We start from the raw sequence: 16,265 nt of genomic DNA on the forward strand, positions 1-16,265 counted from the left end.
AAAAATATTATTTTATTTTTTAGTGTTTAGTTGTCGTAAAACATTTACGAAGAAAACAAATATTAAAATTTAACAAAAACAAAAACAACCTATCCATCAATTTTCAACAAATTATTTTACATGACCCGCCCGATGAACTTAACCTCAATCTCAACGTAAACATTTACCAAACATTGACAATAAAAATAAAAAAATATTTCACGCCGAAACAAATGGAAACGAACCTAGAAGGAATTGATATGAGCTAAAGTATAATTAAGAAAGAGAGATACTGAGTAGCGGTGTGAAGACTCAAACCACAGAAATAACATGATGTAATTTCCAAGCAATACGGTGATCCGTTAGCCTCGTTTGTATACGGTTTTGTAAACATGTGTTTTATGTATATATATATATAGTAGTGCAGTACAATAGTTAACCCTAATGCATTTGCCTCAAATGAAGATCACACTTTCTTGTTTCTACTAATGTTAGTCACATCACCATATTTTTTTTCTTTCTTTGGATAAGTCGGCTACATACATCACCTTTAAATACAACATACATCACCAATAACAAAAAAAAAAAATTAAAATATATCAAATTATGAACTTGCCAAGATAACAATGGACAAGTGACCTAACGGTATCAGCCTCTTACCTCCCAAAGGGAGATCAAGAGTTCAAGTCTCGGAAGAGACGTGTATGATTACGAACTAAGAAAAAAAACAAACTTGCACAAGGTGGGAAAAATAAAAATAACAATGCTCCTTTACCCTTTCTTATGTGGCTAATAAAAGTATATCATCGTGTTGCCATAATACTACTAGCCATGTTAATATTTTCTTTCCCCAACTTCACTATTTCCTTAATTTTTAAAAAAGAGAAAGGAATCACTATTTCATTCCTAATTAGATTTGCTTAATTAGATTTGCTTAAATCGTGTGAAGCAACAAGAATGTTTCGCTTTGAACAATCGAGGACGTGCCTCTGCCACCGTACAAACACTAGAGCATTCTTCATCACTTCAATTTCATTGCCGCAAAAGATGTTGCCACGTCAATCGCTTCCTCTATGTGTGATATATCAGTTCCCTGAAATAAAAGAAAGGAAAAGATTCATCAACAAACTAAAGAATGCAAAGTAAGATGGGACCAAACTTTAAAATGAAGCAACTATTATTGACCCAAAAAATTAATGAGACTCAAAGGTACCCTAGTTGTAATGCACAAATTGTATCACGTAAAAAAGATAAGAAAGCAAGATTCAATTGTATTATGTATTTAGACGATAAGAAAGTAAATTAGGGATCCACGCAATTTATTTTCAAATCTTGTTGACTATCTAAATTGACCAGAGATTTCATATATCCTAGACTTTCAATTCACTTTTAGATTTTTGCAATTTGAACATCTAATTTTTCATGTAATTTAATTAGGTGTTTCATTTATGTTTGATTATTCCAATTGATTTGAGATTTTTAGCATTCTAGATTACGATTTTTACAGTCCATCATAACTATAATTATTACAGTTTTAAACTTAGATGCTTGGTAATGTATGTAGCAATTAAATTGTTGTAGATTGGTGGCGTGGAAGCAGATTTTGCTACATGCATATCGTGTGTGTATATGTACCTATTTACCACCTCTCTATGTCTATTCTTCGTGTTCGAATTCTTAACTGGGTTCTGTTTGTGTCATTCTCAGATTCTTTGGACCATATCTAATCACACCCCTTTAGGATGGCAATTGTGAGGCCTCAAGATTAAAGATGGTTTATATTAGTTGGCCCTTAATTAATCCTCGAATGATCTTTCCAATTGAATGAAAATACTTGAGATTTTATCAAGGAAGATTGCATAAAATTGCAAGTTGATTAACCGAACAGAGACCTGGATCTATTGAACATTTTGGTGTATTTTATCTGAGGTTTCTCTGGTCCCATCCCTTACTCAAAGCTAGTAAACCTTATCCACTTTTTCACTTGAAAGAGGGGATCCAAGGTTTTGATAGATCGATCCAACTGTTGACGACTTCAATGAGTTTCCATATTTCCCATTCTAAATTAAATACCACATTTACTTAATTAGTATCCAATTGTTACAAACGTTATACATTGATACTTTTTGTCCATATAGAGGCTAGAGAGCACAAACGATATAGCCTATCCTTCACATAGCCTTAATTATGTTTTGCATATTTATATGCTCTGATTTTCTAGTTGCACCATATTGTTGAATACATAGAACAACCACCTACTGCATATGCCATAACCCCCAATACATTTCACTTGGGAGTTGGGACTAAGGTAAAATAATGTTGATTCGGATTATGGTTGACGAGCTGTGAGAAATCAGATCACGGATTCAGTTCAGATGTGGAAAGCAATGGCCGAGGATTTGTGGATTTGAGGTTGCTTAGTCAGAGGCAATGATATGCATTGTACATGTGAAGCAGTGGCCGAGGAATTCTGGAGTTGAATCTTCTTGTTCGATGGGTAACACTGCAACGGTAATTCTCAAAGCACTAGCTAGCGGACTAGGTCCAGTAGTTTCTCCGTTTCAGGAATTCCCCATAATTAGTGGCGTGCCTTTATTCTGTGCTATGTAGCATGGACATGGACACAAGACATGGACGTCACGACACAGATACGACACACCAAATTTTTAAAAAGTAGGACACATATACGACTTGGACACAATTTTATATAGGATATACATTTTTTTTTTTTTATATACATGTATAGATTAATAGTATTATAAAACTTTAATTCATTCCTAATTTTTATACTAAGAGTTGTAATGACTTTTATATCATATATATATATACAAAATTATTCCACTACTTAGTCATAATAATGTTTTTATTTTAAATGAATAAATATCATTTAATACTTCGCTTGTGATCATATGTGTATAATGTCAATTTTTCTTACAGAAAAAAGTTGAACACTTTAGAATGTGTTCATATTATTTTCAAGATTATCGGATAGGCTTGTATTAGAAATGTTTAAAAGTGTCGGCTTAAGCGTGCCTAAGTGTCCAAGAGGTGTCGGCGAAGTGTCGGGAAAGTCTCCAAAATAATAAAAATTTATTTTTATTTACGGACAAGTATATGAAGTGTCGGACACGTGTCCGAGGAGTGCCCATCACGGACATGACATGGGTAGGGCTCCTTCGTAGAAGTGCCCGTGCTTTATAGATTCTGTGTGTGATCAACTGTCTGATTTTTATATAAATTTTTAATTTGGTATAAGCAATATAATGGAGCTATTTACCTCTCTCTTAAGGTCCTGTGATTCCATAGCCTCGTTTTTGTCAGAAGCTCTAACAAAACTCTCTCTCTATGACAATCCAAAGATATAATTGTTGAATCCTCCCCCATGGATAACTTCTAGTCTTCTATTCATTTATAGCTTGTGTAGTAGCTTCTCATTTTCATACGCCGTTCAAATCTGTTGCCTCCATGCTGGTGATTTTTAGAAATATACTTTTAATTTTCATATTTGTGTGTGTATGTATGTTACTGGGACCCTTGTAACAAATTTTACCAGCCACTTGCTCTAAAAATAGGTTCATAGAGATGTTGCAGGGCTCAAATTCAATACAGTAAAGCATGAAAAATAGTAATATCCGAAAATGCCTTGGATCAGTAATCACAAGAAAATTTCTAACCTGGCCTTGAGCAAGACCGCCTTTTCCTCCTCCACCCTTTCCTTTTAGAGGCTTTAAAGATGCGACTAACCATTCCAACACTTTCAAATGCTTGCACTTCTCTCCTTTCTCTGGTACCCCAGCACACACAAGAGCCTTCTGTGCAGTTTCATCTGTGCTGAAAACCATAACAGCCATCCCCTGTCCATCCACCGAGCATACAGTGAGGGGAAAACTCATAGACATAAGATCACATTAGAAAGAATGTAGCACCAAGTTAGTCAACTGGGAAGCTAAAAGCAGCTAACAACCTTCTGCTCCATTACTGTAACAACTGCTTCGCGGATTGCAGCAGTGTCTGAACCAACATTCACATGTGAGATGCAGAAGGCCTTTTCATCAGAAGCAGCAACTTCTGCCATCTGAATTGCAACCTTGACAGCTTTCTGTATATTCTCTTCAGCAATCTTCTTTTTCGCTTTTATTACCTGATTCTGATGAAATAAAGTAACTTACTATCATAATGTACCCAAAGGCAGAGACTATTCATAAGTCGGAGATGAGATATTTTCCGGTTCAGCACAAGTACAATACCTGAAGCACAGAAATTTTGGCCTTAAGATCGGCTTTCTTGGCTGCAGGAATAGGAGCTGATTCCACGCGACCATTTAACGAAGTTACTTTCTGGAAAGAGAAAAAGGAAATTTAGCTGACTGAATAGCATACCAGAGCATAAAACTTCCAAATTTAACAAATGATAATACCTTAAATAAACAATTAGGTTCTGTTTAGAATTCAAGAAAACAAAATTCCTAGGAACAATTGTTGATAATTTACATAACCAACCTGTTTACAGCACAAAGATTCTAATTTTTTATAGCAATTCCATAAGAGAAGTGGCTACACTAGATTATGCAACGTGTTGCTCAAGGTAGAGACCCTAAAATTTACTAATTTATGCTTAGGATTCATGTTTGTATTGAACCTGACAAGTTTTACGTTGGATTTAAGGCTACCTTACACAACCCTCCTTTTCTCACGCTTGGGACTAGCTTTGTAAAGGTAAGGTACTAAACATGACACAGGCGGTTGAATGAAAAGGTGAGTGAGTACAGAGTGGAAAGTATAAAGAGAGGCACTGAGAAGGGGAATATTAACTGGGTAAAGTAGATGTGCAAAATCAGACAATGAAAGCATTGTTTATAAGAAGTTGGTGCTAGTAGTAAATGCAATAGAAAAAGACACAGTAGGCTGACTCCAGAAAAGGAAAACTAAAAAAGAATATATGTCCTAAACAAAGCCAGTTTTGAAACAAGCGATTTAGTTTCCTAAATAATAAATTACATAAGTGATATTTATTAACAAAATGTTATAAAATCAGAACCAACCTGTTCCAGCAAGCTTCCTTCTGCCTTGGATGCCTCGTTTATTTCCTGCTCAAGAGAGAATGCAACTTCCATGGCCTTAGAAGCACAATCTGTTGTAACAGCAGTTACTCTACGGATTCCCTTAGCAATTCCCTCCTCAGATAAAAGAGCAAATGCCTTGGCCTCTCGTGTATTTGATATGTGGGTCCCTAAACAGATCCAGAACTTCAGCTTCAATTTAAATTTACTGGAAAAGGTCCAATAAGAGGCATCAGAGTTATAAGAAAAAATATACCTCCACAAAGCTCTGCTGAAATTGAAAACCACTCTTCATTTTCTGGATCAGCCAAAAGATCCTCCACTTTTCGACCAACTGAAACCACCCTGACTGGGTCAGGATAGACCTACATCAAAAACAGAAAAAAATAAATATATTGAAGAAAGCTTGTAACTGAGCACAGTTCTGCTATTTGTTGTGTCTAAACTCATAACCAACTCCAAAATACAATGATGACAGAACTGAAGCAGCTTACTTCTCCAAAAACAGCTCGTAAACCATTTATACGCTTAGCATCAGCCAATGTTACCTCCTTCCCAAATACATCCAGTTCAGCTTTGATTTGATCATTAACGATGCACTCAATTTTTCTCAATTCATCAGGTTTGACAGGCTTGCCTGTTCAAATTTCAGAAGAATTCAAAATTGATTTTCGCCAAAACCCTAATCTAATTATAAATAACTTACCGTGAGAGAAATCAAATCTCAATTTTTCAGGAAGGACTATGGATCCCTTCTGATCAACATGATTACCAAGTACTTCCTGCATTCATTTTAAGAGTATTTATAGAACCAATCCACAAACGAATCAATAAAGAATACAATATCATTTTGGAATTACCCTGAGGGCAAAATTCAACATGTGTGTACAGGTGTGGTTAGGAGCAATGAGCTTACGCCTCTCATAGTCAACCTGCAAAAGTCATTGCAGAAGCAACTACAGTTTCAAGCAAACATAGCTTATATTTAGGCAACTAGTACATAATGTAAGCACGTATTGAAGCAAAAGTCTAGTATTAGAAGGAATTTTACCTTACAAGTTACTTTATCACCCACAACGAACCTGCCAGACTCACCAGCAAAAGAACCAATATGAACAACGAAGCCTCCATAAATTTGAACATTACTAACTTGAAATGATCCAAAGGGGGCTTCGAGTGATCCAGTATCAAATATCTATAACCCCACAAACCATGTCAGATATAAACAACTTTTCTAAAAAAGAAAAAAGATGCGCATCATTATTTAAATAAACTTTGGAAATTGTATGGCAGGACTCCAAACCTAAAAACATTAAAACATATTCTTTCAACTAGCATTATGTAAAATGAATTAGATGATTCAAACAGTGGGAATTATTCAATAATAACACAATTTATTTGAGACTCCAATTTGTCTATTAAGAGAACAAAATAAACAAATGTGGTGACACTGGTTCAACAGTGAACAAGTTCTACAATCAAGGATAATAAGTGTGATGTGCTTGTACATATGGCTCCATTCCCAAGTTCCAAGTCAAAAATTAAAGTTTGTAAAATTCATCTTCAGTAGCAAGTTCTAACTGTTTCTAATACAAGGTTATAGAAGTTAGGCTTCCTTAATCTCAGAAAACATGAAATCACTTTACATTCTAACTGCAGAAGAGGGAAGATCTTTCTCAGCAGAGGAAATGGAACAAAGCAATTGGCTAAAGCATTTTACATGACTTAAATCATTGTTTTGAACGCAAGATCGCACTCAAAATTCAATTATGACCATTCGAATTTTACACCTTAAAGTATTTCTGAACAGTTGGTATGATTTTAAAACAATTTCAGTTAAAACATTTCTTGAAAACCACCAAATTGTTCACATATCATATCTATTGTGAATATCCAAGTGTATCTTAACTCTCATATCATGAAATTGATGTATACAATAAAGAAAATTCAGATGCAAGGATTCAACAAACAAAATATTCAAGATGTTTATATTATGTGCCAGAAAATGTTAAAATCTAAGCCTTGATTTCGGGATAAAAAAAAAAAAAAAAAATTGCAGTTTTTCCACAATATAAGTTGGCAAGTAAACGCACCAAACCCAAATAACTGATTCAATTTTTTATTTTTTTTTGCTGTCTCATCATTAGAAGGATTCAACTCCTCGCAAAATAAAATCATGTCTTTCCTCGAGAATAAAGTAACTCCAACATTCTCCACCTTAAAAACTTTGAAACAGTGAAATATCTTACTATTTCTAACAGCATTTTCACCTTCAAACCAATAAAGAAATTATCAAGATTGTGGTAGGGAGAGCTAGTAGCACCATAAAAGAAATTTTCACAGGTCCAGAGCACACTACAATTTCTTTGTTACTGGGTTTACATATATTTCTTTGTTACCTGAAACTTAAGTCACTGAGTTTTCCAATTTTCAGTATTTAAAAATGAATTTAAGAAATTATCTTTGTACATGTGCATACATCGTAATTCAATGGAAAGAGACGTTTACTAAAGATAAATATAAGATAGTACTTTCACAAGCAGAATTCTTGTAGGAAGCAGTAAGAAAAATATTGGCATAGAAGTTACTTCTCAACCAAAGAAAGCTGATTGTGTTAAACCACCTTCTATTTGAGATAATTCACCAACTACGAAAAGCTCCCAGTTTTATGATTGCACAGTACTATTATCTAAAACCCAATAAACCAGAAAAATACAACTTCTAATAAAATCCTAGCCACTTTCTAAACACAATACATTCATGATAACAAATGGATATCATATCATTTAGGTCAAAACATCTTAGTTGAAAAGGCCTAGGGTAAAAGCTTAAGTGCTGATGACAATATGACCAAACTAATCATGTCACAGCGCGCAAGGTACCTGACCACCTTGCTCAGCATAAAAACTTGTAGTTTCCAGTATAATACCAACTTCGTTGCCAGCAGCAGCACTTTCCAAGAACTCCGTTCCTGTGTAAATAGCTTTTATCACACTCTCGTGATCCTGAAACAATAAGTAAAGTGTGAAGAACATCAATATGAAGTAATCCATTACAAAAATATGGAGCATATCAAGTCAGTTATGTCAGCCTTGCAAAAGTTCCCTTCCTTTCAACTGATCGGAAATTTCCTATTTTTGATATGTCTTAATGTAGAAAATTGATCATAGAATTGGATTACATAGAAGTTTTTGATTCAAGAGGAAAAATTGAAGATGAAGGTGAATATGGAAAGCAACTTAATTTAGAGCAACCAGGTCTACAAAGTACCAGCAAGGATGTTATCAATTTCCAATGATTAGGACTACTACCTACATCCATTTTTCATTCAAAAGAAAGATCCTTTTAAGATTAAAAAAGACGTAAATATATAAATATATATATATATATATATATATATCAGGACAAGATTACTGACAAATCCGAAAGCAACACAGTTAGCGGAAAAAATCACAAAACTGGTTCAGGTTGTGGCATGTTGGCTTACGGCTTCAAAACCCTAAACCACAATTCCAAGGTTCTAGAACGTATGCAAAAAAAAAAATTCAGTTGAATTACTTTTTTATTATTGCTCTGAGATATAGCTTTTGACGAGTTCTCGAGACACAGCTGACTTTGCCACTACTACACTATTTATATGTAGTAACAGTTTTACTATCATGTCGCAAATAATGTTAGGGTCCACAAAATAAGGATGCATGCAGACAAGGGAGATGATGTTCAATCTTGCCCCCACTCTTCCTCCCCCCCCCCCCCCCCCCCAATATATATATATATATATATATATATATATATATTCATTGTTCCCATCAAAGTTCCTAAACAAAGACGATATTATAAGCTTTTATCCATCATCCAATGTCCTACATAGCATGACCAGTTTCCTAACAACATGATTTTTTATGGGTCAAAGAGTTAACCATTTGACAAACACCACAACTCTAAAGTGGGTCCCCATTAATCAACACTATTAGGTAGAGACCTAACATTTAGCAATCGTTGCACAACATAAGTATCCTTAAACTCAAACCTCGATTTTCACGCTTAGCAACCTAAGCTTTTACCGTCACACAAGCATATAATTCATTAAACTAAGATTAAGGCTGACCTGAAACCATGTAAACTTGCAAGTGTCATTTGTAGCAGCAACCCTTCTCTTGTGCAATATAGAGGTGGCATCAGCATCCATGACGATTGTACCACCAGCTTGCTGCAAAGAAATAATTTTAGTACGTTATATGACATTGAAATTCACAAATTCATGTAGAAGACTCTCTCTCTCTCTCTCTCTCTCTCCCCCTCTCTCTCAATCGATATATATACATATAGATAATTACAAAGGACACTCTCAATCAATATATATATGATTAAAAAGGGGTGTATAACCATGACTTCATGTTATGATAGATATAAAATGAAAAAGAAAAGCCAAGGTAAAAACCTGCTACCTTATTCTGAGCATTCCTTGATCTTTCCCTTGCCTCATTCATAGCAATATTAAAACCCTCAACATCAACTACCAAGCCTCTTTCTTCCGCCATCAACTGGTAGAAAAAAGCCATGAGGAGTTGAATTTATACAACACAGTATTAAAAGTAAACAAAGTAGTAGTCCATGCACCTGAGTCAGATCTAGTGGAAAGCCATATGTGTCCCACAAGACAAAAGCATCCTGCAACCAAGCAGATACTAACGTCAACTAATCAAATCTAAATTTCATACAATCCCAGAAATTAATAAAACTGCCTCATCTTGGCACATAGGTAATGACAACCTTCCTTGCCAAGCAAGAGTGGGGAGCACAGGAATTAAACCTACATGTTGTCCCACTGGCTATAGCCTACATTTCTTTGGCCAACAGATTTCTTGACATAAAAAATAATAATAATAATAATAATAAAGAAGTCTCGTTTGCTCAATTTTAAAATTTTGTTAAGACTCCTAACCAATTACCAAGCACCATACAAACATAAAAATTACAGAAATATAAAGAGCAAGAGAGAAAGACCCTGCAATTTTTAAAATTGGGGGAAAACACAGAAACTAATTACAAGAATTGTGATTGATTTAAATTGGACACTCAGTGCCCCTCACTTCCAGTGCCTTTGGAATTACCAGCCACACTGATTCAGGCCAATGCAATCACCACGTGATGATCCGCTTATCAAAGTGGTAGTCTAGACAATTCTTCTTGTTGAACGATTTTGGATTCTACTAAGGCAGCTTGATCAACTAATGAATTCAAGTGGCTTGACTTCAAAGAGAACTCACACAAACTAATCACTCAATGTACATGTGAAAAAGCTCAAGGCTGCAGAAAAAATCTCTGGAAATAGACCAACCAAATATAAAACTTGTGAAAGAAATTTGAGAGCTAAATCAGATTGGAAAGTTAGAAAAATTTTAGGATATATTCCTCAGTTTGGTAGCAATCCAAGTTGATGTCAAACTAAAAAACACAAATCCCTTTCCAATTCAAGGTCCATGTACCAGTGCAGAGGAAACATGCGCTGGTACATGTTTTACTACCAAAATGTGTACAAGTGCAAGTACTGTTTGTATCAGGGCACTATGAGTCTATGACTACTGGAGGAATCTGTATCAGGACATACAAAAAGTGTACCGATATATTTAACTTTAAAAAGATTCCCAGCATCGAAAGAGCATACTAGTATAGATAAATGCACCATTTCATCATAGAACCAATTGTGCACAGAGTGTTCATATGAATACAAAAAAGACAAATGTAACTCATTGTGGGGAAAAAAGGAAAAGAGAAAAGAATTCAAGGTGAAAAAAGGGTTGCCTACAGAATGATGGTTATAAAGACAAGTGCCTTTAACTAATCCTTGTCCACAAATAAGATGTACACCAAACTAAATCAGCATAATCCTAAACCACAAGGTGTTATATGACTGCCTGAACTTGTAAGCAAGCCTCACAAACAACACCAAAAAACCTTTGTCTCAAACACTTCAAATTCACGGCACAATTCCACATAATGCAAGATTCATATAGCTCAGCTCAACAAAACCATTACACAACACAATGAAAATTTTATCTATAAAAAAATAATCTAAACTCAAGACTTTTTATGGCATCCATTAAGAGTTTCTTGAAGCTTTTACGGGATCTCAAACTGAGAAAACAGAAACTGGTTGCACAAGCCGTACAAAAAAAAAAAACAAAAAAAAAACAAAAAAAAAAAAAAAAAAAAAACGAAACAAAACAAAACAAAAAAAAAAGGGAAAAACTATGTATCTCTTTAGCCTTTCCAATGTGACACTATTTTGGAGGCTAAGGTTACATTAAGGAAACTGCATGGCAACTGAAATACCAAGGTGTGCATGCTTTCTCACAGAAAGGGAAACTAATGCTGTTGCATCTTTGAAATTCTACTTGGCATTAACAAATGCACATCCCATGAAAGCAAATGCATAGTCAAATGAATCTTGTACGCAATTATAGAACAGATCCACTAGCACAAATTCTCAAATGTCAAAATTGATTCAAAAATTATTGCATGGTAGAATGCTTAAAATACGATACAATAAGAGATCAGACACAAAATTTGGTGAGAGAAAAAAATTTCTTCCTAATTTATTTTTTATTTTTCTTATTGAATAACTAATATTGAATGTACAGTAGAGAAGAAATAAATTAAAAAAAAAAAAAAAAAAAACACTACGTTCTTGCCTGTCCACTGAATATCCTCCCCTGAACATCTTGAGCAGTCCTCTTAAATTTTTCAATTCCCTGAAGACAGGTGACAACTCAATCCAAGTAATAATCAAGAAATGTTCTGTAGTTATCAGACAAAATCCCTTACAAGACATGTAAACAGTATTTACACAAAGTTAAGAACAAAGAGTCTCACATCAGGAAAGCAAACTTTAGGTAAACACCCCATGAGGAAGTAACAAAGAATAAAGAGAATTATACAAGCATACATACATATATTTGATCCTTTTCACTTCTAGATTAAGTGATTTAATCAATTACATCTAGAATAAGCAAAGTTATAAAATTCAGAGGGATAATTTTTGATAAAGTTTTATGGATTATTTAATATAATGAATTAAACAAGACGTCGGAGCATTGACAGTGCCTAAGAAACAATTATTTTATGCTGCTGACACTCTTTTGATTGTTTAGCCAGGCATCAATATGCATAGCAAAGAGCTGAGTTTCAACTATGTCCTTCCTCCATAAAAGAGAAATTAAGTTCTTAATGATGCATGATATTCTACAAAATCTCATCCAACACCATTGGTTCCCTCTACTAGGCCATCTACATAATATAAATAAGTGCCAGCAACTTAAAGGCTTGCACCCCCTGCAACTCTCTGAGCTTGCCATCTGACCACTGCAATCAACTCCCAGAACCTCCCATTAAGACTCCCACCCAGCTCAAGAAAATTGAGGCTGCAACCGGAGCTTCTTTTCGTCAAAAGTGGTAGATGCTTCAGGTTCATCATCCTCTAATCTCCTCTACGGTACTAACCTCATCTGAAGTGTCACCATCAAAAGACCTCGGTACCTTGTTCTGAAGACCTCAGCACCTAGTACTGAAAGTGTGCAACAATTCTCCTAGCAAGCCTACATCGGCAGTGAGGAGGCTAGAATAACTCAGTGCAACTCTATCCTGACCACTCCCTCCCCCCCTCTTAAAAAACCAAAACCACTGACAGAGTCCATACCTGCCAATTCCACCCCCTTTTGCAACCACCTCCCTTTCAGAATGGCAGCCCTATCTTTACCCCTGAATTCTTCAGAACAGGCTTAGCTGGATGACAGCACACACCCTAAGTTGTCTTCTTCCGGTAGCCTCTGTTGCAACTGATCTTCGCCCCCCTTCGATGCTTCTCCAACTCTAGTTGCACAATGTGAGTCCATAGACATCCCAGATCAAATGAACTCAACTTGCTCCATCAATATAAATTGGTCTGTGCTAGCTTGGGAATAACTGGTGCTAAGGTACTAGGATTGCCCACTGCCGGCCTTCAATTTTCACATCCATTTGCTATTGAGTCTAAGCCGAGCTGATGAATAGCAGCCTAGGCCCCAAGAGGATAGCCTTGGGCCTTTAAAACCCTTCTCTGACCTAATCCATCAAAAACATCTCAATCGGCCACTTCCCTTTTTCAGTCTACATGAATCCTTGTCTCTTACTTCTTAGGTTGGGCCCATGACTAGGGCAGCTAAATTATAAATTGCACAATCCTTAATCTCATGTAGGGGTGGCAATTTAAGCCCAAACCCATTAAACCGCCCAAGCCCACACACTAAAATTAAATCAATTGGGTACCCATACTTGAGTGAGTGGGTCAATAATGGGTAAAAAGTGGGTACTCTATACAGACACAGATATCAGTCCTCTATACAAAGAATTTGGTCCACGTCAGAGAAGACAAAATGGAAGCAATCAGTGCAGGTATGACCGGTCCAAGCACGAAAGAGATGATTTTCCGCCACGATAAGTGCCGTTGTACTGCAAACACATTTGAGCCTTCTCTGCTCCTGTCTCATCGAGTGACAGATCTATTTCTGCAATTCGGACCATTCAGGGCAGATCGTCTCACCATGGTAATCGATTGTCTCGCACCGACAAACAGAAGTGGATCACTCGATCTACTTCATCTATTGGCCCAGGTTTGTCCTCTGTTACTCAACTTCGGAGCCATCCTCTCGCTCCTCCTTCTTCTTCTACTCCTTCTTGTGGGGTGTTGAGGAGTGGTGTTGAGATGGAGAAGGGATGTGTGTTACCGGATCTGCCAACGGTGCCTGAAGTTGAGTCCGGGATATGTTCAAATGTGACGGATGACTACGGGCCTGCTTTTCCTGGGTATGATGACCCAGATGCGTGTGCTGTAAAGGAACCGTCTGAGGGGGTTACGGTTTGTGTGGGGTGTGATCTCCACCTTCAGTTGACCAATGACTCTACAACCTGTGTTGAAACAGGTGATTGCAGAGGCTTGGTCAACAAGGGTTAATGGTGATCCTATTGTTAAGGTTGTCCAAAAGCTAAGGGCAGTTAAAAAAGCTGTCAGAGTTTGGAATACAACCAAATTTGGTTCAGTATATGAGCATCTTATCTCAGCTAGGACTAATCTGGAGGAATGTCAAGTTGCATTATCTAATGATCCAATGTGTGCAGAGAGAATCCATAGTGAAGAAGAGGCTAGGAGGAATTATGAACATGCTTTGTCTAATGAAGAGATCTTGGTTTCTCAAAAGGCTCGAATCAAATGGAAAAAGGACCTTGATAGAAGCTCAAAATTTTTTTATCAGAAAATCAAGGCTCACAGAGGTAACAATAATATTACAGGTCTTACACAAGCTGATGGAACATTAGTGCAGGATGATAATGGTATTAAAGATCTGTTATTACAACATTACACTTCTCTGTGCTCTTCTAGAGAGCACGTTAATTCTCCTGATGCTGCCTTCATTAGAAGAACTCTTCTTGGGGAAGTTGCTGACAGCTTGGAAGCCAATATTTCTAGGGATGAAATAAAAGCGTCAATTCACAGTATGGGATTGGATACAGCCCCGGGGCCTGATGGTTTTACTGTGAGGTTTTTCAGGGAGTACTGGGGCATTGTTGGTGAAGATATTAATTCTGCTGTGTTGCATTTTTTTTCAATGCTCAGTTATGGATAAAGGGCTTAACAGCACCTTCATTACTCTTATTCCTAAGATAAAGGTAGCAAACAAGATTGGGGACTTTAGGCCTATTGCTCTTTGCAATGTCATCTATAAGATCATTACCAAATTGTTGGCTAATAGATTGAGTGTTGTTCTTGATCAAATTGTGGGTAAGGAACAAAATGCTTTTGTCAGTGGTAGGAAAATTCAAGATAATCTCATCATTGCTTCTGAATTATTGAGAGGCTTTGGAGCTAAGCATACTCCTCCTACTTTAGCTTGGAAGGTGGATCTTCGAAAGGCTTATGACTCAGTTCAATGGGAGTTTCTGTTTAGTCTTCTACAGCTCTATGGCTTCAGAAATAAATGGATTGGTTGGGTTAAAGCAGCAGTGACAACTGTTCGATTTTCTATCATGGTGAATGGAAGTCCACATGGTTTCTTTCAACCTTCAAGAGGCCTTAGACAAGGTTGTCCACTTTCCCTTTGCTCTTCACTTTGGTCACTGAATATCTATCTTCAATGTTTGAATTTGAGTGTCTAAAGTGGAACTTAGTTGCTTCTCCTGCTGCTGTCAAGGCAAATTGTTTGGCCACTCACCTATTTTTTGCTGATGACTTACTTGTGGTTGTGAGAGCTAATATGGCTTCAGTATTCACTTTGCGAAGGATGACGAAACATTTTGAAGAAGTCTCTGGCCTGGCAGTTAATAAAGAAAAATCAGAAGTATATTTTACAAGGTCTGTTAAGAGGAAGAATACTGTGCTGAGAATTTTGGGATGCAGGCAGGGGTCTCTCCCTTTTACTTATTTAGGCCTTCCTATTTCTGACACAGGAATTAGGAGGTTGGATTGTAAACCTTTGATGGATAAGGTTGTTGCTGCAACTACAAGATGGGCTGGTATGAACCTTTCAATGGCAGGTCGCATTGAGTTATTAAGGGCTGTGGTTACTCCTATGGTTTTATACTGGTCTTCAGTTTACAGTATTCCTGCTGCTGTCATTAACTTAATTGAAAGAAGGATGAGAAATTTTGCTTGGGGGCATAATGAGATCAACTTCAAGCTGCATAGCATGTGTTGGAAAAGAGTCACTTCTCCAAAAAACAGAAGGAGGTTTTGGTTTAAGGCAAATTAGTGACATTGATAAAGCTGCAAAGTGTTCTTTAGCCTGGGACTTCCTTCTTTCGAAGGATAGGTTGTGGGTAGCATGGTTCAACAAACGCTATTTAACTGATGCTTCCTACTGGTCTGTTATTCCAAAGGTTAATCATTCATCCATTTGGAAGAGCATTGTATCAGTCAGAGATACTCTTAAGGTGCAATGATCTTATCGCATTGGCAATGGTGATAAGATTAAAACTTTTATGGATCCATGGTGTGGGGGTCAATTTTTATCAGAGGTTCTCAGTTATAGAACCTTGAGACAGGTATCCTCTAATAAGCAGATTGACTTGAGCAGTTTCATCGTTCAAAATCAGTGGCAGTTCGATGATGTTCCATTTGTTGTTCAACAATATTTCCAACAATTCAGGATTCATGGTGGTGAGGACCAGTTATTGTGGAACAATAAATCTTTTA

The 16,265-nt window shown here is 36.4% G+C and overlaps 1 protein-coding gene across 1 annotated transcript in view; it reads right to left on the reverse strand.

Moving 5' to 3' along the window:
• Window positions 1-552: 552 nt before the first annotated feature.
• Window positions 553-16,265, reverse strand: part of LOC132268297 (alanine--tRNA ligase-like) — a 42,790-nt gene continuing 27,077 nt past the window's right edge. Inside the window, exons 9-23 of the mRNA XM_059769132.1 lie at window positions 11,734-11,793; window positions 9,659-9,709; window positions 9,487-9,582; window positions 9,147-9,248; window positions 7,921-8,043; window positions 6,090-6,233; window positions 5,899-5,970; window positions 5,745-5,820; window positions 5,533-5,675; window positions 5,295-5,403; window positions 5,021-5,208; window positions 4,227-4,316; window positions 3,944-4,126; window positions 3,654-3,833; window positions 553-1,072 (exon numbers count right to left, since the gene is read on the reverse strand). Of these exons, the coding sequence (XP_059625115.1) occupies window positions 1,001-1,072; window positions 3,654-3,833; window positions 3,944-4,126; window positions 4,227-4,316; window positions 5,021-5,208; window positions 5,295-5,403; window positions 5,533-5,675; window positions 5,745-5,820; window positions 5,899-5,970; window positions 6,090-6,233; window positions 7,921-8,043; window positions 9,147-9,248; window positions 9,487-9,582; window positions 9,659-9,709; window positions 11,734-11,793 (1,689 nt within the window). The 3' untranslated portion in view covers window positions 553-1,000. The remainder of the gene's footprint in view (window positions 1,073-3,653; window positions 3,834-3,943; window positions 4,127-4,226; window positions 4,317-5,020; window positions 5,209-5,294; window positions 5,404-5,532; window positions 5,676-5,744; window positions 5,821-5,898; window positions 5,971-6,089; window positions 6,234-7,920; window positions 8,044-9,146; window positions 9,249-9,486; window positions 9,583-9,658; window positions 9,710-11,733; window positions 11,794-16,265) is intronic.

Source organism: Cornus florida, unplaced genomic scaffold (assembly GCF_030987335.1).
Source record: "Cornus florida cultivar Cherokee Brave unplaced genomic scaffold, ASM3098733v1 CherokeeBrave_3.0.0_Hap2_Chr08, whole genome shotgun sequence".
Classification (NCBI taxonomy): domain Eukaryota; kingdom Viridiplantae; phylum Streptophyta; class Magnoliopsida; order Cornales; family Cornaceae; genus Cornus; species Cornus florida.